This window comes from Drosophila busckii, chromosome 3R, assembly GCF_011750605.1.
Source record: "Drosophila busckii strain San Diego stock center, stock number 13000-0081.31 chromosome 3R, ASM1175060v1, whole genome shotgun sequence".
NCBI lineage: Eukaryota > Metazoa > Arthropoda > Insecta > Diptera > Drosophilidae > Drosophila > Drosophila busckii.
The window spans coordinates 895,384-919,091 of record NC_046607.1 but is presented as its reverse complement, the minus strand read 5'-3'; the positions used below and the strand labels follow the sequence as shown (position 1 = coordinate 919,091).

The 23,708-nt window shown below is 40.0% G+C and overlaps 5 protein-coding genes across 7 annotated transcripts in view; 2 read left to right on the top strand and 3 right to left on the bottom strand.

Annotated features, from left to right (window-relative positions):
• Nucleotides 1-15,428, top strand: part of LOC108603738 (putative uncharacterized protein DDB_G0277255) — a 29,795-nt gene extending 14,367 nt beyond the window's left edge. The window contains exons 2-3 of the mRNA XM_033294230.1: nucleotides 1,086-1,560; nucleotides 15,034-15,428. Of these exons, the coding sequence (XP_033150121.1) occupies nucleotides 1,086-1,560; nucleotides 15,034-15,405 (847 nt within the window). The 3' untranslated portion in view covers nucleotides 15,406-15,428. The remainder of the gene's footprint in view (nucleotides 1-1,085; nucleotides 1,561-15,033) is intronic.
• Nucleotides 15,429-15,876: 448 nt separating this feature from the next.
• Nucleotides 15,877-16,873, bottom strand: LOC108603739. Its single transcript, XM_017992796.1, has one exon. The coding sequence runs from the start codon at nucleotides 16,500-16,502 to the stop codon at nucleotides 16,212-16,214; it is 291 nt and encodes a 96-aa protein (XP_017848285.1). The 5' UTR covers nucleotides 16,503-16,873; the 3' UTR covers nucleotides 15,877-16,211.
• Nucleotides 16,874-17,435: 562 nt separating this feature from the next.
• Nucleotides 17,436-18,052, top strand: LOC108604297 (CG15515). The gene is made up of 3 exons (XM_017993714.1): nucleotides 17,436-17,466; nucleotides 17,536-17,663; nucleotides 17,720-18,052. Exons 1-3 carry the CDS (start codon nucleotides 17,449-17,451, stop codon nucleotides 17,946-17,948), a joined length of 375 nt encoding a protein of 124 aa, XP_017849203.1. The 5' UTR covers nucleotides 17,436-17,448; the 3' UTR covers nucleotides 17,949-18,052.
• Nucleotides 18,053-18,590: 538 nt separating this feature from the next.
• LOC108604295 (mitochondrial sodium/calcium exchanger protein-like) lies at nucleotides 18,591-20,639 on the bottom strand. 3 transcript variants are annotated; one of them, XM_017993711.2, is made up of 3 exons: nucleotides 20,210-20,637; nucleotides 19,892-20,152; nucleotides 18,591-19,789 (listed from the first exon to the last, which is right to left on the bottom strand). In XM_017993711.2, the coding sequence occupies exons 1-3, from the start codon at nucleotides 20,568-20,570 to the stop codon at nucleotides 18,597-18,599; spliced, it is 1,815 nt and encodes a 604-aa protein (XP_017849200.1). In that variant the 5' UTR covers nucleotides 20,571-20,637; the 3' UTR covers nucleotides 18,591-18,596. The 3 variants fall into 3 exon arrangements, with proteins under 3 accessions (XP_017849200.1, XP_017849198.1, XP_017849201.1); XM_017993712.2 differs by having other exon boundaries at nucleotides 19,292-19,533; nucleotides 19,592-19,789; nucleotides 19,892-20,639; XM_017993709.2 differs by having other exon boundaries at nucleotides 19,892-20,637.
• Nucleotides 20,640-21,043: 404 nt separating this feature from the next.
• On the bottom strand, nucleotides 21,044-23,297 carry LOC108604296 (mitochondrial sodium/calcium exchanger protein-like). The gene is made up of 2 exons (XM_017993713.2): nucleotides 22,536-23,297; nucleotides 21,044-22,272 (listed from the first exon to the last, which is right to left on the bottom strand). Exons 1-2 carry the CDS (start codon nucleotides 23,215-23,217, stop codon nucleotides 21,083-21,085), a joined length of 1,872 nt encoding a protein of 623 aa, XP_017849202.1. The 5' UTR covers nucleotides 23,218-23,297; the 3' UTR covers nucleotides 21,044-21,082.
• Nucleotides 23,298-23,708: the final 411 nt, after the last annotated feature.

Below are 23,708 nucleotides of genomic sequence, written 5' to 3'. Positions count from 1 at the left end.
CTAACCGAAACAAAAAGCACACACACTTATTGTTAATAACCCAAGTCAAGCTCCCAGCTCGAAGCTACTTGAGGCACTCTAGCCAAGCTCTGGCTAGCGGGCGCGGGCTGGCTGGCCTTGGTTACTGGTTTGCTTCGAGCTGAAGTAGTAGCAGTCACACTTGTGTGCCTATAAGTCTTATGGCACACACATACATACATACATATGTATGTGTATATGCATGAGCATGTGTTTGTCTCCTTGCTGGCTAATAGCGAATAGCATAGATTGAAATGTCATTGTTGTCAGCTTATCGTTTTCTTGCATTAATGCCTGCCACACTATGTTGCGCCGCCATTTTGTTAACACTTCCAATTGCCATGTTTGTGTTCTCTATCTCTCTATATACTTTGGCTTTTAGCTCAAACGATTCCGAAAACTATTCAAATTATTGTACGTATTCTTGCACAGCTAATGTCTTGGGTCGTTTGAAAGACACGTTAACTGGCAACGGCAACGGCAACGGCAACAGTAACAGAAACAGTAACAGCAAACGCATGTCCGAAGATCTCGACGAGCTGTTTCTATCGCCCATACCGGCGCCCATGCCCGTCGAGCTGCAGCAGTGCATCTTGTTTGGCTTTCGCCGGCGCTTGTATCCCCTGCAGATACTTGAGGAGTGCCGCAGCGCATTTGGGCCGTTTGCGCCCAGTGCGCAATATGTGGCCAAATGGTATCAGCGCTTTCAAGATGGTCACTTTGGGCTTGACGAGCACGATGACGAGTGGGCGGGCCCCGGCCAGACGCCCACCACATGCAGTGATTACAATGATGAAGACGATGATGGTGATGATGATGATGATGATGATGATGATGCATTGCCGCTTGTGTTGCAAGATGTGCATGTGGGGCAGATCTATAAGGATAGTAGAGATAGCGAAGATGGTGGTGAATTTGATGTTGATGTTGATAATGAGCACATAATTAATTATTGGCACGGCTATGGCTATTTGGGTAAAAAGCGCCGCAGGTGATACGCCTAAGTTAGACTCTAAGCTCTGAGCCTTGGCTTCTTTTTAACTTGATTTCTTACCATTGTTTTGCAGCGGAATGTCTTTGAGCGGTCTACCGCCTTTGCCAAAATCTCTGAGCGGCTTCAACAAACTGCTTGGCTCCGATTCGGGTTTGCTGAGCGATGTGGAGGCGCAGCAGGAGCTGGAGAGCAACAACGACAACAACAACAAGGAGAACGACAGCGGCAACAAGTTAGCAAGCCAAAAAGTTAGTGATAACAAAAGCAATAACAACAACAACAGCAGCAGCAGCAACAACAAGAATAGCAACAGTAGCAACAGCAATCAGCAGGCATTGAAAGACAGCAGCAACAATAATGCAAACGATAAATTAGCAGAGTCAGCAATCACAGAAACAGCAGCAGCAACAACAACAACAGCAGCAGCAACAATCGGCAATGCAGCTGAAATTGAAAACAAGACGACCACAGCAACAGGCTCACCTACTAAAGTCCATATCGGAGGTAGCACTTTGGACTCCCAGATTGCAACGCTGCGTAAAGAAATGGTAAGTGGATTTTATTTAAAAACAGTATTAGAATTAAAATATTTACTTGATTGCATTTTAAATACACAAGGAATAATTAAGAATTTCGGTTAAACTTCAACCAATTGTAATTTCATAATTTATAATATTAAAGTAAAGTTCCGAAAGCTCGCACACTTGTAATTCCCATAGCGAATTTTATTCTACAGTGTTCAGTTACCAATTGAAAACGTAAGCTTTTCTAATAAATGTTCACATACAATTCCGAAAGTTATTGGTAAATAATAAATTTAGAAAAGCTTTAATTTTTTGCTTATGCTTTTTTCAAAATTTAGATATGTTAGATTAAAAAAGCTACCCAGAAGATAAAATTTAAAATGTGCTTAGTAAGAAAAAATACACTCTATTATGTCTGAAATAAAATTAAAGTATGATAACGGTAACGATTTGAAGTTCAATCGAAACGGTTCTTATGTTCAATACACTTGGTTATTCTTCTGTCTTGCTTTGTCAGCCTTTTTCTTCACATAACTCTTACATATTTGGCATGAGTTACAGTCAAAACTTGTGTTAGCTGTCGGTTCACAATTAAAGTGAAAATACACACACACACACACACATACATATGTATATATTGAAATACACACATTTGATATATTTGTTTGCGTTGAGGTTGTCAGCACTTGAATACCAACAAGCAATTTCCTATCGTTGTGCAGCAACAACAAATTGACTGTTGAAAAATTCTTCAGTTTTTGGTTGCACATACCACAGTTGTGGTTTTTTTTATTTATGCATTTTTATTGTGAGCTTAACAATAATACAATATTGCAGCTTTCTATGACTTGACTTGGATGTCGATGGTCTGGCCTGGTCTGCATTCAGATTCTTTTTGCACGTTGGCTGCTTCTAACAGCGCAAAGAAAAGAAAGTAAATCCCGTGTCAGGCAACTTTCGGTGTTTGTTTTTTGGTGCAGAGTTCATGAATATTTTATGGCTCAAGCGAAACTAAACTTTGACATTGCCGCAGCTTTTAAGCTGATATAAATGGCCATAAAGCGTTCAAATGTCCAATGGCCGCCAGTTGGGTCAACAAAGCGAAATGTAAATGCAGCTTAAATTCATTAAGTCGAATTGGCAAAGCAATTATCTTAGCATTTAAAAGAGACAAGCAGAGAGTGACAGCACAGCACAGCACAGCACAGAGTGAAAGAGTGGACAAGCTTGGATATTTTTCTTTGTTTTCCGCTGACATTTTGCCACGATGCCAAGCACTTTGTCAAAGTTGAAAGCGCAGGCACAACGCGCGTTTCAGCGATAGGCCTCTCAGCAACAAATTTATTTATTCAGAGGGGCGTTGAAAGCAGCAAAGTGAAGAGGTGCCGAGAGCGTTGAGCAAATGTCGCTTTAAGTCACATTTATAATTGCGTAGCATCAACAGCGGAGTGGAAATTTTGTATTTATTTTTAACGAGTTGTAGCATCAACTCTTTGGCCATTAGCTATTGTAGAAGGTAGAAGCGTAAGTTGTTGTTGCACTTGGTCTACGTGCAAACGACTTGAAATTTATGTGGATTAAATTGATTGAAATTTGAGTTCAATTTTTAGTCGCTTTTTCGACCTGCAGCAACGCAAGTTAGCCAGCATTAAAAATGTGAAGGCTAACTTATTAAAATGGTTACCTTAGTTGCTGGCTATGTGAACTCAAAGTTCGAGCATTTGAAAAAATATTTGCCCAATGTGTTTGCCGGCTGATACATTGATCACGATCAACACGATCTACACATGGCGTTAGTTTGTGAATTGTGACACGTTTTGTTTGCTGTTTGCTGTTTGCTGCTTGCTGCTTGCCACTTGGTGTGTTTATAGGTCTCTTGGCCAGACCCACGTAGCGCTGTTGACGTCTCTTGCTCTTGACCAAGCTGAGAGCTGCTGACTGCTGTTGACAGTTGATTTGTAATTTTGTTGTTGCTGCTGCTGCAATTAAATAAATTAAAATTTGTCTGCGCTTGTGTAATAATTTCACATTTGTAACGCAACTAGCAACTTGTTTTTAATTGCAACTCAGTCGATTGAGTTTGGCTTTTTGGGGTTAGCCAGCTGCTTAGCTTAGTTGTCTAAAACCTTTCACATTTTATGCTTCAGCTTGGCGACCTTTTGCTGCACGAGTATCAAGAACCTGTTTAATGTGCGCCTAGGCGTAGGTGTAAAAATAACAACAACAGCAACTAGCTGCTGCTGCTGGTGCTGGTGCTAGGAGCGGCTACAATTCAACGCAAAGCTATTTGTAGCAGCAAACAAAACTTCTGACAATAAGCAATTGCAACACTTTTGGCCTTTTTTTTTGGTTTGGTTTGGTTTGGTTTGGTTTGTGTCTCTCACTTTAGTTTTTTGGAGCGCCAACAAAGTGCATTAAACATTTAAGCCATTTTGGCAATTTGCATGCCAGTTGTGCAATACTGTAACCCACTAAATGTTTGGGCTCATTGTGGGCTGGGCGCTAGCGTTGAGCTAAGTTTTGTTTTTTGTTTGACTTTGAGTGCTGTTTAACCCGTTGCTTGACACAATTTAATAACAAATCTGTGTACTAAGCCTTGTTAACAATCAAGCTCCAGTTGTTAAGGCTACATACAAAGCGAATTTCACGCGCTCAAGTCGGCAATCATGCCGGACAATGTTGACGCCAACGCCAACGCCAACGCCAGAGAGCGCGCCCAATGACATAGTAATTGGTCATTGTTTTTGCTCAGGCATTGGTTATACTCTACTTTAAATAGGGTATACCGACGACCCTAACAAACCCAAAAGCAATGCAAATTAATTGAAGACAAGCAACATGAGAAGCGTTAGTTGTTATGTTAACAAATTGATTACCCTGTTATCGATAATCTTAAGAACAAGCGATAGATCTTTCAAATAAATTCGAGCACAATAATTCAATAATGATAAATTTTTTTAAAATTCTGTGCTTGCAGCCTATCTTAGTGGCAATTGAATTGTTAAGGTATCAGCTGTATTACCATATCCATTTGTTACTATGCCACTTGCCACTATATTGTTAGTGCCAATGCACAAACATTTAAATTCACTCGTATACAATTACGCCTTGCTCTCGACTTGAATGAAGCCTGGCTTAGTTAGGTTATTTGTTGTTTTTGCAAATGTTGCGGTTGAATGATTAACAATTCAAGCTGTGAATTGTTAGTGGGTGTGTGTACACATACACATATGCACATACGCTCGCTAATCGTGTATGTGTGTGTGTGTGTGTGTGTGCTGCAATTATGTTAGTTGGCCGCTTTTGCTTTCAATTGTTCAACAAAGCAAAGAAATTGATACCGACACACATAACTAAAGTAGTTGTTTCTATTTTTTTCTTTGCCTATTTATTATTACAATTATTAATAGTTTTTATTTTATATACGTATATGTACACACTTTTTGCAAGCTGTCGCTATTATTATGAAAACTGAAAGTAAACATGACTTGAAGGTCGCCCAAAGTATTTATGCGCGTATATTATTAGATCAGCTTTCGAAAAAAGACATATTGTTGTTATGCAAGCTACAAGCCGTGACAATTGCTTAAAATTATAAATGGCAAATTATTATATTTGTATGTTAACTAAAGCATGCGGAAGTGTTTGCAATGAGAACTAAGCTTGGCAGGCAAATTGGCAACAAAGCAAAGCTAATCACCAGATGAGCTACAACTCAATTGATATGGAGTTACAATTACAATTATGACAGCTGTCAATAGCTGCAGTTACGACTATCCACATTCCTTTCAAATTGAGCTGTCGACTAGTTGAAGCTACCAACCGAAATTACGTGCACCACACTCACTCACTCACTCACTCACTCATTCACTCAAGCCATCAAGCTTTGTGTATAATTCAACAATGGAATCGAGGCAGGAGTGCTCGTAACTAATCAGCGCATGCGCAGCTATTAGGCCAACTAATTTATAAATGCGGCTAGCAATGCGTTTAGTAATTTCTTTCTTTCTTTTAGCTTATGGCAGCGAAATTAAATTTATTGAACAAAAACAGCAAAGCAGCTGCCACAGCGCCACGATATCAAGCCGCATCAGGGCCAGAGAGCTTTGGTGAGAAGAAATGCATCAAGGCATGAAATGACTTTTTATGGCTTTCATAAAACGGCCTTGAACGCGTTCTTTCTGCCAGCCACATTTGTATATATACTACATATATATTTTACCTGTACTTATGCTTGATTTTCTTAGCCAAGTCTCTACTTACTTTATTTGGCGCAATGCCGACAGCAAGCAACGGCCATAAGACTTGGCCATAAAATATTCACTGCTTGTAATTTGAGCGCGACTCTAATTCGTTTTGGCTTGCTTAGATGATGGTCACGTTTAATGATTTGCGCAACGCTAACATCCGTCAACTGTCTACACACACACACACACACACAGACACACACACACACATATTCTACTTATTGCTTAGAGTTTATTGAACTTTTGTTCAATTTCTTGAAATTGATAAGCACCTGTTGAAAGTTTTCGGTTTTATGGCGCATAAAATTATATTTAATATTATGTAGTAGTGTAGATTTATGTTTAAGCGATCGTTAAGAAAACTGTTAATTATAAAGAAATATGTTAGTAATGTTTTTTAAAAATCTACTAGAAATTCAACTTTTTTCTGCCTGTATAGCTATTGATTGATAATATGCTTACAAGCCAAGCTCTGTGGGTTTGTAACTTTGTTGCCGCTTCCGTTATTATTTCTTTGCCTTCCGTTTATACTTTGCCTTTCCCCAAGTTCTTTTCAAGTTCTTTTTTACACATATATATATTTAGCAATGCCGTCAGTTGACTGCCTTTCTAACCAACTAAATTCACCTGGCGTGGCTTGGGGTCAAAGCACCCTTTGCGTAATGTTAACTTTTGCATGCATCATGCAAAAATCAACGAATGGAACCAATGTCTGTCTCGGTTCAAGTGCGACTGTGCGATATATCAAGAGACCCCTGGAAGCCTCATGTCCAGCTTAGTTTTTTGAGAGTCGCGCCAGCAGCATGCATAATTAATAATGCAATGATTTGGAGACTGACATTGAGACAGCGTCCAAAGTAGCTAACCATGCTTATAGTTCCACCAAAACGGGTGTGTACTTGTCTTGGGCTTGACTCAGCATTTGGCAGCTGTTATTCTGTGGCTGCAGTCGGGCTGATTTTTATTTTTTGAATGAACTATGCGGGCGCCCAGTTGTGGACTTTGCTCTGCGGCACCTGCAATAATACAGAGAGTGAAAGACAGAGCGAGACAGACAGAGAGAGAGAGAGAGAGAGAGTGAGAAATGTGTGCTAAAATTACTTTTGCATTAATGTAAATGCCCTTTGGAGAATGAGGAATTGCAGGCAGACAGCCAGCCAGTTGGCCAAATGTTGCACGTTGTAAATTTAGCAACAGTGTCTTGCTTGAGAACTATGCCTGCCCTTTACACACACACACACACACACACACACACATACAGGAAGAGCTGCTGGGAAAGCGAAAGTCTGCTCAAGAGCAATGTGCAACATTATAAAATTGTTATTATATCATTTTACGCTCAATAAGTTTGTTAATAATTGTGCCGAGCGCATTGCTGCTGTTACTGTTGGTGTTGGAGGCGTCGCTAATTGTCGCCAGACAAACAACATCAACACAAGAAATAAATGTTGCTGCGAGGAAACAGGTTACACCACTGCAATTGCAACCAAAAGTACGCAGCTAACTTGGCCAACACATACAGCTGCAATCTTTGTTTGGCTAATGTCGCGCAACATCAACAGCTTATTTTTGTTGTTGTTGGTGTGTGTGTGTGCAGCTGAGTGTAAAATTTACTTTTAAGTTGCTCTGCTTTTTTGCTTTTGTTTTATGTTTATGACTCTTGTTCAAGACGAAGAAACAAAGGTTTAAATTTAATTTTGGTTTAATTTGTTGACGCTACAATAAATTTTAACAATGGGCTTGGACTCGTTGTTTGCCAGAAAAATACTTGTAGCCTTGTAGATTTTTGGGAAAATATACGAAATATGTAAGCGTGGCTTTACAAATTGTAACTAATACTATTAGCAACTTCACAGCAACAGCAAGCCCCTACTCAGATCGATAATTATAATTATATAATATAAGCTTGTCCATAATACTGGCTCACCAAGCTTGAGTATTCTACAATTTCCACATACATATTCAAAAGTATAAAGAATTATAAGAAACTACTCCGATGGATCCGCGAGATCCATAAACTCCTCTTCGATTTGCATTTAAAATAATAGGTAGATTAAAAGTTTGATGTTAAGTAGTATTTTTTATTCAAAAAGCCGGAAAATAAAAATAAGGAAATTTACATAACCTTTTAGTGAGAATTAAGTATACAATATATTTTTTATATGCTAAGCTTATTTAATAATTTGTACGTTTTGTTTTCCCATTTCCAAACCAACCCCAGCCTTTTCGCATTAAAAAGTCGGTCAGCTGTTAAGGTCTTCTTTAAAATACAATTGTATTCCGTTTTATATCAGTTTAGGTAAACAAATAATATTTGTTAAGACCCATTTAATGTTGTAGGAAAATGTGTACATGTATATATATACAAGATATATAATGTATAAAAACGATGCCAAAAATGTTGGCTTATTCGCAAACTTTTGGAACTATCGATATTTTTTAACTTTTCGTAAACTTGATAATTTTATTTACCATTTGGATTTATTGATAAGTTTTGAATTGATCGATAATTATTAAGCTGCGTCTGCGTATGGATGATTTTAGTGAAAATTTCTGATTGTATATTTTTGATAGAGTTTGTTTGTGAAAATTTCAGCTCTCTAGCTCTTGTAGATTCGACTGTACAGCGATCATCCGTCATTATCATTTCACCCGTCAGGACAAACCCTTTCATATATGTAAATAGGGACAAGTGCTCCAGTCTTGAGCTGGCGCAAGCATCTTTTAATCAAACTGGCCTAAGCTCAGCTGATCTCATCGACTGCAGCAGCTGTTTACCATTTTTCCTTTATATACTATTTGTTTGCTTGCTCTTTTGTATTTTACGTTGCTTTTTAGTGTTTGTGTAAACAATCAGTTTGACTACCTGCTGCGATTTGCAATGATTATTTTGAGCAGTTATTGCTTTTAAATGTTATTTATTGTATACGCCGATTTATCAATGCTATTGGCATATTGTGGTCTTCTGCTATAAATGTCAGCAATGCCGTTCGATTCTTTAGCTACTGCTACCATTTAACCTCTATGAGCTGAAGCGGTTGTTATACATTTGGAGCCAAAGACTGTAGCTGCGCAGGTTGTGAAGGTAGCTGGGCTAATTGAAAATAGCTTGAAAAGAGCTTGGCAGCTCAAGTCAAACCGTAACACGGACACGGCTCCATGGCTAATTGTGTGCGAGTCACTGAAGCCAAGTTCCGTTGGGGAGGCAGACATATTGAAATAAACGTCATGGCGCAATGAGCTTATAATATATATATTATGGCTATAATATGCAAATTAACAGCGGAGCGGGCGGCGCACGGGTTTGGGCCAACAACTGCTTTTACGAGCTGAGTCGCTGTCAAGCCGTAAACACAACAATTAAATAAATATCATATCTTAAAGTAAATGCTGCAATAAGTACACATGTGCTTATTGTTTAAATATTAAGTGGCGTTGAAAGTACTCTCTGGGTAGAGGAGGCGCGCACGTAAAACTAACATAAAAAATTAATAACATTTTATTGGCCATGTGCAATGAGCAGCGGGCAAATGACAGCTGCAAAACAAACAGCTTCATGACATGCAAAGTGAACAAAATTGTGGCAAAGCGAGTGTGGTTGTGGGAGTGGGAGAGGGGTAGAGGGAGGGGGAGGGGGAGGGGGAGTCAGTCCGACTGTAAATTAAATGTGGCCCAAGTCAATAAACAAACAAATAAACATTCGCATTTCGCTTACAATCAAAACAGAGTCACCTCAATAGCTCTACAACTGAAGTTGAGGCTGCGGCTTAAAGCTTAAGCTGCTGCTGCTGCTGCTGCGGCGGCTTTGGAAGTAAGTGAAAGTTTTGGCTTCCCAATCCTGGTCGCAGTGGCAGCCACTAGGCACCGCTGGCTCGCCTTTGCGTTGACAGTTGCACACAAATTACAAAAATTAGCGCTCACATGCAACAAAACGCATTCGATGCCAAAGCGTTGCCTTCTTATAATCTCTGCAATCTTCTCCAGCTTGCAGCGATCGTTCGACCGACCGACCGATCGACCGACGGAACGCCCGCACGCCCGCTCGCTCGCTCGATTGTCATGATAGTTTGTGTTGCGCTTCTGGGGCGCATTTGTATAGTTGGCAAATGCCAAATGGGGGCATGCAACAATGGCAACAGCTTACATGTTGGGGGCATGCAACACAGCACATTCGTGCGCTGGTCTATAGATTAACATACTCACAGCACTGCACTTAATTTGCCCAAAGCCAAAATTAACTACAAACCAGGCTGAAATCAGTTTAACAATATTTTGCAATAAAAATTTGCCATTGCGGCTGTGGCAGCTCCGCACACACACACACACACACACACACATGCATTTAGATGAATCACATTGACAAATAATTTGGTGAATTGTCTTTCTCTTTTTATTTATGCAAGCAATTAAGCTGGCATTATGACGTTTGTCCAACATACTTATTTATTTATGCATATTCGAATTTCCTTGTTTGAAAACTTATTCTTTAAACTGCTGCTGGCTATAGAGCAGGTACATGTTGCTGCTGTGATTGTTTGTTTGGCTTATCAATCAGTGCGGCATCAGGCACAGCTTGTTACATAATGTTGCAAGCAAAACATATGAAAAATGTTGTCCAAACGGTTTTATTTATGGCTCTCTAGCTAAGTTTTGGCTACCGTTTGGTTTGGCAACTTTTATGCTGCATGTTGCACATGGCAGTTGTTGTTGTTGCTGTCGGCAGCTGCGTGCCCAATTGCAACTAGTCGGCAATTGTTGCTGTCCTATGTGTGTTTTAATGCCACTAGGCAACTGCTTAAAAACAGTAAAACTGCTTCCAGGCAACCCAATAGCATGAAGAACCCTCAACGATTTTGAAACTTTATGCAATCGATGCGTGCACATTTTATCTGAATCTTAAATTTTAAGAGTTTTATGCGTAATTCATATGATAAGATTGTACAAATTAATAAAAAGAGTATATTGTGAAAATTTAGAGATTAGAGATGTGACAGGCTTGCCCGTCCGCTTAGCATAATGTTATTGATATGTTATGATATGCAACTAATGTTATGCTATTGCATATGGAACATCAGAAACTGGATTTAAATGCTGTAACTCAGCTTACTGTTCTTAAGTTTTTTCCTGATTCTTGCAATGTTTGCGAATGCTTTAGGGATTTATCTCGATAGATAATTTTAATATATGATTGACAACGCGCTTGTCAAATCGGCATTAGATATGCCGACTGATCCTCCACCGATATGAGGGCATTATGTCTTGCATATAAAGCGGGTGTTGGTGTGTGTGCTGCCAGCAAATTGAATTGTCTAGAGCTGGAACAGATTCAAATTTGATTTGCACATACCAACACGTGGACTCGTTTTTTGGCACACAACCACATGCATAACAAGCTTATAAGACCGTTAGATGAACTGTAGCGTGTATAGGATGTGCAACTTATACTCATACGAATATCGTATCATTGACATTTTATCGTCGCGTACGTGCCATGAAGACATGCAGCAGTTCGAGCGGTGATAGAAGGCAGAAGCAACTGCTGCGGCTGAGTATGAATGGCGTGAAATACACACACACACACACACACACACACACACACACACACAGTAAGTAAACGCAATAAATAAGCGACTGCTGGATAGTGGGGGCAGCGCCAAGGCAAGTGCAAAGAAGCGAAAAATCGAAAACGAAATTGTGTGCAAAATTCCAGAGTTGACAGCTTGCCATACAATGTTCTGGGCACGTCAAAATGTCGCCAACGACAAAGACCGTTGCTTTTGTTAGCCTAGAGTGTGTCTATATTTGTGTGTGTGTGTGTGTTGAGTGTGTGTTGGCGCTTAAGTTGAAAGGCGTGACTGCATTGTCGTCGTCGTCAAGCAAGCAAAGGCAAATGCCAAAAACTTGTCGTCGCTGTGTTGTAAAATCGACAGCGACGACAGCAGCGTAGCTGGCTAAATGAAGTTGCAACAATATGGTACAACAATTGCAGCGACAATGGTCTAAAGCATATTTTTGGCCAAGCTCATCTCTGGGGAGGCGCTTCCGCATTTGTCGCGCATTCTTCAAAGTTCAAACCCAAGCACAAACACAAACACAAACACAATCACAAACCCATAGCATAGTTGGTAGTTTGGTAGTATGCTTATGCATGTTTGATATGCTGCCTGCCGTCCGGTCCGGTCCGGTCCGTCTTGCCCTAAAGGCGTCTGCTTGCAGCGTCTGCGTCGCTGTCTCAGTGCCACACTCAAGCTAAAGATAGAAGTATACGAGTTACATATGTATGTGCATGCATAATGCATAAATGCAGGCAACAGCTTGCCGCATGTGTCGCGTGTCATTGCCATTCGCTAGCTAGTTTATTGTCGTTTGCATCCACGAGATACATTTTATATTTTTGTACTTTTACGGCTTCTGTCGTCACAACACAACACAACAAGCACCAGCACCAGCACCAGCACAAGCGCAATAATTTTAAATATGTGCATTTCTAAGCCATTTGTACGCAATGCGCTTAGGACTAATTTAATTTTCCAACATTATCGATTGCATTTTATGACACTTAAGCGAAAGTTATTCCCTCCAGCTAATGGCGCCATATGTTGCGCTTAATTGCATGCAGTGACAGTTGATGTCGCTGATTGCATTAGAGTAACCATCAGACAAGCCCTCAGACCTGCAAGCTGACAACTATCGCTTATGCCGGCTACAAAAAGAGCTCTAAGAATCTGCGGTTTAAAAACTCATTAATGCTAAATTTGTGGCACAGCGGTGTGAAGCTGAGGTAAAGCAAAAGAACTGCGACGATGTCTGGGGCTGGATGACTGGCGAATAAAAATTCTTGTAATTTGTTTTGCATGAGGCCACAAAAGCGTGACAAACTCTGACAGTAAACTCACTTTAAATTCTTATATAATTAGGCAAAGAATTCTGCAATACATTAAGAGTAGATAAATATACTCAGCCGAGCAGTTGCTCAGCGCCATTTGATGTCTGTTTGACTTGAGCTTCATTTGCTTTTCAATGTCAACACACATGATGCTGCTAATTAAGCCAGCAGTTTAATTTGCTTGGGTAATTACTTGGCCATGCTTAAGTGCCATTGAGCGTGTGCAGTTTTGAGTCACAGACACAGGTATTGCGCATACGCCCAGTTTTGCAATCGTAAGAAAAACTCTGTGTACGGTTTAATCTTCTTTGCGGCTTTGGCTTTGTCTAGTTCTTATTGCGGTTGCAAGTTATTGCAATTTTGCTGCCGAAGCCGAAGCCACAAAACTTTGGCGGCTGTTTGTCTTCGGCACACAGATTTAACAGTTCCCTGATCTGCTTTGCCCTCAACTTTGGCCATATTTCCATTTCAATTTGTATACAAAGTTCTTGCCATTTATGTAAATATGCCTGAAAGACTGCAGGCGCTTTGCATATGGCAAGTAATGCGGAAATATATACATATAGCTATAGGCTATATCGTACAGCGTAGGTGGGCGTGTAAACTATGCCAGCGACTGTCAGGGCTGTGGGTGGCTGCACTTGTTGGCGCTTGCAGTCTCTAATGCCAATTAAGCGCTAATTAACATACTGAGCTGCAGGCGAGGGCGTGTGTGCCAATTACATGTGGGCTAATAGTGTGCCCAATGCAAATGCCAAAGCCAGCAAGTCAAAAGTCAACTTTCGTCTGTATATAAGTATAAGTATTTGCCTTGATTTGTCAGGATTAGAGACATTGTTGCAAGGCAAACAGCAAACAGTTGTAGCCAGTTGGGGCATATCAGATTGCAACATCGTTTTGATCCCCAGATGCTGCTGCTGCTGCAGCTGCTTTTGCTGTCGCCGCTGGCGTCTGGCGTATTAGTCGCCCAGCTGCAGCTTTAATGTAGTGTAGTGTAGTGTGGTGTGGTGTAGTGTAGTGTAGTGCAGTGTAGTGGGAGGGGTCTGAGCGGATTTGTTTAATGCTTGGCAGAAAGTTGTGTTGTGCTTTTCTTTTCTTTTCGTTTTCGTTTCTGTTCATTTTGCTTAAGCGAGATATTATGCGGCGATATTAATTGACAAATGAGATTTTTCCTTCCTAGTCGAGAGCGACAGGGGAACTTTCATTTTGACCACAAGTGTCTAGTTGTCAGCTCAAGCGGGCTCAAAACGCGGCGCCGAATGCAGGCCAAGGCAATGTATGCAAGCCACTCGCCTCCCCTACCCATACAACTATATATATGGTGCCCATATGCTAAAAGATATGGTTAGATGAATGGCTTCAGTTTGGCTACAGTGCTTGCCAACTGTCTGGCGCTATCAAAAGTGCCGCAAACTCTTGTCAAGTTACTTAATGCCGCTAATGCGGTTTCGAACGCATGTAGCCAGGAGACAAGCTAGGTTAAGTCTCTTCGCTTTCCGCTCTCCACACTCCACTCCACAACGCGTCTCCTTGACAGTGCGCTGAACTGTTAAATGTCAGGCAATGATAGTAGCAGCTGCCCGTAGATTGATGAATGCTCTCTTGGCATAAATATGCAATGGTGAAAATGCAAAAAGAATGGCAAATTAGAAAGGCAGACAATGATGATAAGCCAACTGTGCATACCCTTTGAGTAATTGCTTAGGCAAGCGAGCAGAAATTATAAGTAAGCAGTGTTGCTCAACATGTTGCTAGCAACATGTGGCCAAGAGTCTGCAACAAGTTTAGTATGAGACTCGCAGTCAATACTAATTTGTATATAAAATTAAGCTGTTGATCAGCATTGTGCAATACATAAATTAATGAAAATTGAAATATCTTGCCTTTACGGCTAAAGTTTCCTTGTGGCATATATACATATATCTGTAATAACGTTACTCTAACTGCAATCTAGCTGCCATAAGGAAGTCATAATTCTCAGCCGACTCTAGCTGAGATTCTCGTTTGACGGCAGCGCCAAACCTTTCTTATGGCATTGTGGGTGTGCCCGTTGTCAGTTTTAGTCGTTGGGTGGCGCTGTCAATCAATGCCATGCAAAGAATTACAACAACAATAGCAATAACAACAGCAGTCAGTCAGTCAGTCAGACAGTCAGTTAGTCAGCTAGTCCAACGCTGTATCTTATGGGTGCTTGCCTTGGTTTTTATATGTATATATGTATAATATATATATTTTTTTTTTTGAAAGTTGGTTTGCGCGTTGGTGGCCACGTCAAGAACATGTATATGATGAATATTAATAATATTTGTGGCAAGCAGTGGACTTAAATTAACGTTGCATTTTATGTTTCTGTATCTCTTTCAGCACGGGCTGCGTCAATTGGATCTCTCGTTGCTGTCACAGTTGTGGGCGCTTAATGACTCCATACAGGAGTTTCGCACCATGATCGAGGAAGACGAAGAGGATGACGACGAGGCTGAATTGGATGAGCAGGGTAATCGCAGGCACTCACCCACGCCCTCTTCCTACGATTCGGTTAGTTCCGAAGGTGGCGCCGATGCGGATCTTGTAAAAGCAAAGCGTCTGGGTACTATACCAAAGGTTATAACAACGCAGCCCAAGCAACAGCAGCAACCATTGAAGCCGGTGCCAAGAATGCGCAGTGCACCACCGCCACCACCCGCTGCGTTAATGTGCGCCTCGCGTAAGGCGGCGGCACCGCCACGACCCACATGATGTTACCTAACCGACTTCCTCGCCGGAGTCAGGATGGTCATGTGCAAGGCGATTGTGAGCGATGTGCCGCAACCAACAGCAACAGCAACAGCAAGAGGAGGAGCAACACCCACAGTGTCATCAACAGTGGGCAGCATTTGAACTGGAGCTGGATGTGGCTGGTGGAGGTCAGCTCTCGAAAGGATTGGCGTTGGAAGTTAGTCGGATAACAGACGTGGAAATGGCCTGCCCCATCCCTAGTTAGTACACCTAAGCGATAAACGATGAAGCATTGATCAACAAAACGATTAGGGATAAACAATATATCTATAATTATACACGTATGCATAAGCGAGCGATTAGAGCGCTACTTACCTAGTAGCATAGCCTTTAAGTTTAGCAGTCCTTTGTGTGATCTTCAGTTGTAAGTTTATGTGTAAAAATTGTTTAATTTCTTTCACTGTTAGCCCGCCCAGCTGTGGCTAATGTTTCTTTTTGGGATTCAAGGCATGACGGGCTCAGCATACATACATATATAACTTTTTGTTTTTCTCCCCAACTAATTGATTCTCAGACTAACGCAATTAGCTGTAACACCTATAAGGCCTATACTTAAGCTGCACTAGTTGTTTGTATATACAGAGCTCTTGCTTGATTGATAATGAATTGTGCTTTAACTCCTTGACTTAACTTAACTTAGCTGCAACATCTTTTTAGACATACCCATTAAACTTATATCTAAACGAGAAGCGAAAATAAAGCATTCAAACGATACACTTTTTGTTTTTATTAACTCTGAGCAGTGAGCATTAGCAGTGGCCAGGCCATTAGGCCATGCTTACACCATTCGCGCCTGCCTTGATGCAGGGAAAATCATATTGCATTATCTGCTTGCCGTCGTTGCTGCAATACAGCACTGAGCAAATTTTCATGTCTGTCAATCCATCCAGCTTTGCATTGAACTTTACGCATAAGTCCAAGGGTGTGTACTTTGACACCACGGGCAAGCAGACGCTGGGTGGTTTCTTGGGATCAAGTGTCATCTTGGTCAGCGTCTTACCCTCATAGTTAATTGTGATGTCCGCATTGCCGGCAAACAAATTGATTTTAAATATCATGCAAACTTTAAAGCAAATGTTAAAAGAAACTGAGTAGAATATTGAATCGTTTTCGTACCTGTTTTCGTTAGTTTCACAGCATTTACAGCCACACTCTGGCAGCAGGTGCAGGACATCTTTATAGAGCAGCTACAGTTCTGAGGAAGGGTTACTAAGCTCTCCGCATTATTAGTTTTGGTCGTTACTTCGGCTGTAAAGTTAGGGTAAACAAGACTAAGGAATATACCCAGGCCTAAGGCTAGCATAGCCCAATGACTTCTTTCATTTAACGTTGCACCAAACATGCTACTACCACTAGAATCTTTAAACTGACAACTAATTCAGATATTACCAACTTTTTGTTGACTCTGCTGACGCACCAAATAAAATAAAAATACATAATAGTACGTGCATTAAAATTAATTTACAAATTATTTTTTTTACTTTGAATTTATTCAAACTAATGCTTAGAATGGCTCATTTAATTCTCCATAGGCGTGCGCAGCTTCTAGGGTCAGCGCACTGCTGTTGCCTAGAAGTATGCAAGAAAAATTATTATCTATTAGCCACAAGCTACGGCGAGTCTTCTTAACAACTTAGCATAAATTCTACATTGCTGACCGGTTTGAATATATTTATAGTCAATTACATAGCTATTAAGTACACGACTGTCAAAGCGGCGCACATAAGTTACTTAGTTCGGATGAATCAAGTGGCATTTTACAAACAAAGTATATAATTTCACGCCCACGTCTGTTTATACACTGCATGCAAATTTAAGAAATGCTTCTTTGCAATTACAGATTGTGCATTTTTTATGGCTTTAAGATTTTAGGTTAGACCGGTTTTACATTAAAAATGTATACATATGTGACACATGTCTTAGCGACAGCGTCTAAGTTTAGTTTGCATCTAAGTTAGCGAAACAGCAGCTCAGTATCAATTGAGTTGTAGAGCTAGTATCAACATGAAAGCTGCTAAATTGGTAAGCAAGGCAATTCCAAGATGTATTCTAAAATACTTAGTTACTCCTTTACAATTTTCAAATCCTCAGCTGCTTCTTGCTGCACTGGTGGCTGCCCTGGCAGCCAGCAGCTCTGCTGGCTTATTAGATAACTTTCTGCCTTCAATAATTTCGGAATATTATTCTCATGTGCCCAACAAGGAGGGCTACCGCTTTATGTAAGCACAAAAACAAACTTATAATTTACAATTATTGATGCTTGCACATATAACAGGATCGATGAGCCCAATGGCAGCAAACGTGAGGAAATTGGCGTTGTTATGAATCCAGGCACAGCTGATGAGCAGCTGGTTGTCATGGGCACATATTCCTCGGTGGATGACAAGACTGATATAGAAACCATTACCATGTACACTGCAGACAAGAATGGCTATAAGACACGCTTTCAGATCAAAAACCGTAAGCTTAGTGCCAAGGCTTTGAAATCTGGCGCAAATGGTTAACATTATGTGTCTCAAGCAAGAGATGAGCTCAAACGGCGCAGATTTTCTTCTGTTTCACTTAATTGTCATTATCTTTATATTATCAAGTGACATAGATGTTGTAATTAAATACTTCTTAGTCTTATGTTGTCATTTTTTTTTTTAATGATTTTCAGTCGGCTGACCGCATTTTTGCAAAGTTCTTTTGACCAAACACAAATGCAATTTTATTGCCAAGCTACCAGACAAGTTTGCTTAAGCCTTTCGATGTATTCGTATTCACAATATTAATAAACCAATTTAACTGAAAAACCAATTAGGCTTAAGAAAACTTTGGAAGCTTGCCAAAAAGTATGCAGCATTATTTTAATTGAGTTATAATGCAGAGTGGAAAGTATGCAATCAGTTATTTGGACAACATTCACTCAATTATCATTTTTTTTTTAGAATCCTTGCGGAACTTTTTAACGTTGTCAGCTCTATGTCAACTGGAGCCCGCAGCTAAAAATCTTCAAAAGCGATAGTAGTACTTATGTGCTGTAGTATCTCGTGGGTTCAGTAAGGAACATTCACTAACGTTTTAAAGCGTCTTTTCACAAGATTATTGAAATGGATTGACGGTCATAGTTATATTCCTTGAATTGAATTGATTATTTGTACACTTATTATTTATATATTTTCTTTGCGGTCTATGTCAAAAGTATCTAAAATAAATGGATCGTTGCTATATGAGTGTATAAAGCCCAATTGAATGAATATGACAAATATTAAAAATATTACGTAGAGCGCCATGGAGAAAATGCCGACTGAGCGACGAGCTTCGAAATTCAACACTGAGCCCCAAAGCAATGTGAGACAGAGTCCCAAAATTAAAAATATGTACGTATTATCCCCATAATTTCCATATTTGTTTTTCTTCTCAACTATTCCTTGAACGTGGATCGCGGTGAACATGACAGCTTGAGAGAGCATCACCTTGAAGAACGGACTGCCAATGCAGGCAGCATATGCCATTTTTTCATAGCCCTGCAAAGCCATAGCAACATTTGCTACCAAATCATTCATTCCACTAGCTATTGTGGTAACAGTCACGCCCATAAAATCAGTTGGTATATCCAGTATATTGCCAACAACGCCCAGAATTACAGTCACTTCGCTGGAAGTCTCAAAGATCAGGCACATTGAACCGGATAAATTCATAATGGTAAACAACCAGTGATATTTTGGAGGCACATTGGTGCTAGAGTGGAAGAATACGAGAATTGCTAGCGGGACAGTTATTAGGCAAGAGTATAGGCCATAATGATAGGTTACAAGAATCTTTTTGTACCAAAGAGTTGTTTTGTCTCTGAAAATAAATGCTTGGCCAACGATGAGCGTTATTGCCGGATTTAAAAAGATATGCATGCAATTGAGCAGCTTGGTCCAGCCGTGTTTGTCCAGCTCGTAGTCGACTAAAGGTATATAAAGCACACAGATAACAGTAATGGGCATCTTGGCCAAGTAATAAATGCGGGTAAGAAGGCTAGCCCGGCCCCAACTGTACGAATCGATGGGATTAATGGCTTCAATGAATTCTCTGCACAGACGATGATTCTTAGGTACTCTGGAATTATGAAAAACATTTCGATTGCCATCTATGTCGACGGTATATCGACGGACACCTGTTTTCCTTGTTACAAATGTGAATCGACTCTTTCCAATATCCTGTGAACTGAAAAACTGGTCACCCGGCTTGTGTATTATTTCAAAGTTTTCGTCCTCAGCATAGTAATTATATTTCTTACGTAACTTTGCCAGTTCCGCGTCTAGCTCTGGTGTCTTTGGTAAACGCCGTAGCTTGCCAATTGTCCGGCTTATAGCTACAATAACAAGCGATAAGGGTTGTTAAGAAATGGTATTAACCAGCTAGGTGCAGGCTTAATTTTGCTTGTCACATGCCAAAGTTAATTTCTTATACTTACACCGCAACGCTGCACGCATAAGATATACATCGGCGAAATTCACTGCCAAATAAATGAAATACACCAAGAACATGAGAATGCATTCTGTTAGCCTGACTTTAGTATCAGCCACAACATATTCCAGGAGGGACACACCCAGAATAAAGAAGAGTATGTCCCGCACAGTAGCATGCTTATTCATCTTAAAAGGAGTCATGTAACAGAGTAGCCCTCCAGTGAATATGGTAACAAACAATGCCAGCGACAATGTATTTGCAACCACTGGCGTTTCGTCATTGATTGCCGACAAATTAGAAAACATATCAGGAGTACTATTACCTATTGCTAAGAATGTTATGCCTGCCAAATGTTCGTTTAAATGACATAACCGTGAAAGCATCTTTAGTGCCGGGCTATAGTATTGGTTGATCACCACGCCCAGGAAGATCAGCAGCTCTACGCAGAACAGCAGTAGCAAACTGATGAAGGCCAGCTCTTGGAATTTGTTTTTGCAGCCAAGGTCACAGGACATTATCTTCATGTATGGTACAAAGTTCGTGCCAGCTATGCAATTTGAGGCGTTCAATACAAACGCACACCGATCTTCGTAGGGAAAGCCCGTGACCACAAAACAGCTAACTTTATGAAAGAAACTATCGAATTCGCGATCCATAGCATTGGGCTCGTATTCATCGGCCATGGTCTCTATTCAATGTCTAAAACTGTAAATTTTTCTTTTGTTTTAATTTGTATTATTTTCTGTGTGAGTTAAAATCAAAAAACTATCTAAATTGAAGGACTAGTGCTTGAAAACTTTGATATTATAAAACGTGGCGATAAGCCAGTTCAAAACAGATGGCTTGTAAGCCGAGCTAAGCTAAACGCACTCTGCTAAAGATACACAACAGTTCGCGCTTGCCTCACATTACATATTCACTGCAGAGTCAGCACCGACGCTCGCATGGTGTCAAAAACGTGAACCGCTGTCAATATGGATATGGAAATTTCCGACGTTATTTATCCAAACGATCGAGAAAATGCTACAGATGAGGGTGAAAATATTATGTAAAACCGCTAAATATTATAAGCCCAAATCGTATTACAGACATACATATGTATATGGCTCAAGCGAGCAGTTAAACTTATATTATTTTATCACACCTCTTCTGCTTTAAGAAGAATATTAAGTCGTTCATATGCTTTTTTTATTACTCATATGTTTTCGTCTATATCAAAAGTATCGAGAACAGTCGGATCTTTGCTATATGAGTGTATAACTCCCTGATAGATGAATATTGAAAATAAAATATATAAAATATATATGGCCATAGAGAATGCACCAACTGAACGACGAGCTTCAAAGTTTAAGATTAATGTCCACAGCAATGTTAGAAAGAGCGACAAGTTTAAAAATATATACGAATTTTCCCCATAGAGTCCATTCAGAGCATCAATATTACCCTTCTTCCCTTGGATATTCATAGTGATAAACATAACAGCGTGGGAGAGCAACACATTAAAGAATGGGCTGCCAATGCATGCAGCATATGCCATTTTTTCATAGCCTTGCATGGCCATGACCATATTAGCTACTACATCACTCAAGCCATTGGCAATTGTGTTTACAGTGACACCCATAAAGTCGTTGGGTACTTCCAAGGTACTGCCAATAACACCCAAAATTACGGATATTTCGCTGGCAGTCTGAAAGATCAGACACATAGAACCCGTCAAATTCATAATGGTGTATACCCAATGGTAGCTTGGTGGAACAGTGGTGCGAGAGTGCAAGAATACGATAAATGCCAACGGGATTGTAACAATGCAAGAGTATAGACCGTACTGATAGGTATGGCGAATCCTATTATACCACAGTGTGCCTTTGTCTCTGAAAATAAATGCTTGACCAACGATAAGCGTGATTGCCGGATTTAGAAAGATTTGTATGCAATTGAGCAGCTTGGTCCAGCCGTGCCTATCCAGCTCGTAGTCAACTAGTGGTATATAAAGCACACAGATAACTGTAACGGGCGCTTTGGCCACGTAAAATGCACGCAGAGAGAGGTTGGCCTTTTTCCAGTTGTACACATCAATGGGATTAAGTGCTTCAAGAAAATCTTTGCACAGTCGATGATTTCTAGGTACTGTGGAACTATGAAAAACATTTCGATTGCCATGTATGTCCACGGTATGTCTAGGAATATCAGTTTTTCTCGTTGAAAAGGTGAATCGATCAGAGTTCCCTCCGGTATTAAACGAAAAAGCTCTCGATCGCCTTTGTAATATTTGAAAGTGCTCGTCCTCGGCATAGTAATTATATTTCTTTTGTAACGTTTCCAATTTTTTTTTCAACTCTGGTGTCAGGTTCTGCTTTTCGAGTACGATTATTTGTCGAAGCATATCTGCAATATAAGTAATAAGGCGGAAGTCGAATAGAGTCGTCTTGCCAAAAATAAATATTAAGCAGAACTGTGTGCATATCGAGATTCGTATGCAGCAGAAACCAATAAATTGAACAAAACTTGATTTTTAAAAAGCCAATCAAGTCTAATTTGCACAATGTGTATAAAAAAATTTGTATTATAATTAAAAAAACAAAAGAAAAGAAAATCGATTGCCTTATTAATTGGCTTTGGACTTATAGACGCTAAATTCAAATACTTACGCCGCATGGTTGCACGCATAAGATACACATCCGCAAAGTTGACAATCAGATACATAAAGTATACCACAAACATGAAAATGCACTCTGTTAACGTGACTTCATTACCCGTCGTAACAACATATTCCAGGAGCGACACACCCAGAATAAAGAAGAGTATGTCCCGCACAGTGGCGTGCTTATTCATCTTAAAAGGACTCATGTAACAGATTAGTCCTCCAGTGAATATTGTAACAAACATTGCGAGCGAAAATGTATTAGCAACCACTGGCGATACGTCATCTAATCCCGACAAATCAGAAAACATATCCGGCGTACTATTGCCTATTGCTAGGAATGTTACTCCAGCTAAATGTTCGTTCAATCGGCACAAGCGGGAGAGCACCTTCAGTGCCGGGCTGTAGTAAGAGTTGACCACTACGGCCATGCCGAGCAGCAGCTCAAAGCACAGCAACAAAAGCACACTGACAAAGACCAGCTCTTGGAACTGGTTCTGAACGCCAATATCACAGGACATTATCCGCATGTAGGGCACAAAATTCGTGCCGGCTATGCAACTTGTGGCGTTCAATACAAACGCACACCGATCTTCGTAGGGGAAACCTGTGACCACAAAGCAGCTGACTTTTTTAAAGAAACTTTCGAATTCGCGATCCAATGCATTTGGCTCGTATTCATCTGCCATGGTCCTGTTTCAAAGCTCAAACTATTAATTTTCGTCGTGTATAATATGTGAAATATAAACTGAGTAGTTACAAAAGTAAAATTAGGACTTGAATTGTGACGTTTTAAAATAAAAACATGGATGCATGCTTTAATGGAAAATGTCTCGCTTTGTACAAAACTGATTTGGATTAATATTATATAAATATGCAGAAAAATGTTTTTAATGTATATAATTTGATACACAGCGTACACATTTTATGCGTTTATTTAAGACATGTTGTTAATATATTAGTATCATGAAAGCTGGAATTTTGACATTAACAGTTATGCGACAAACTATAAACAAGTAGATTATAAATTGAAAACTGGTTTAGGAAGACCAGCTCCATAAATATAAATAGACCTTGAAAATGAGAGTGTAAACTAATAATATTTAAATTTAGTTTAAGAGCCACAAATCAAAACAGTCTTTTTTAATTGCTAGAAAAATTTGAACAAATTATATAATTG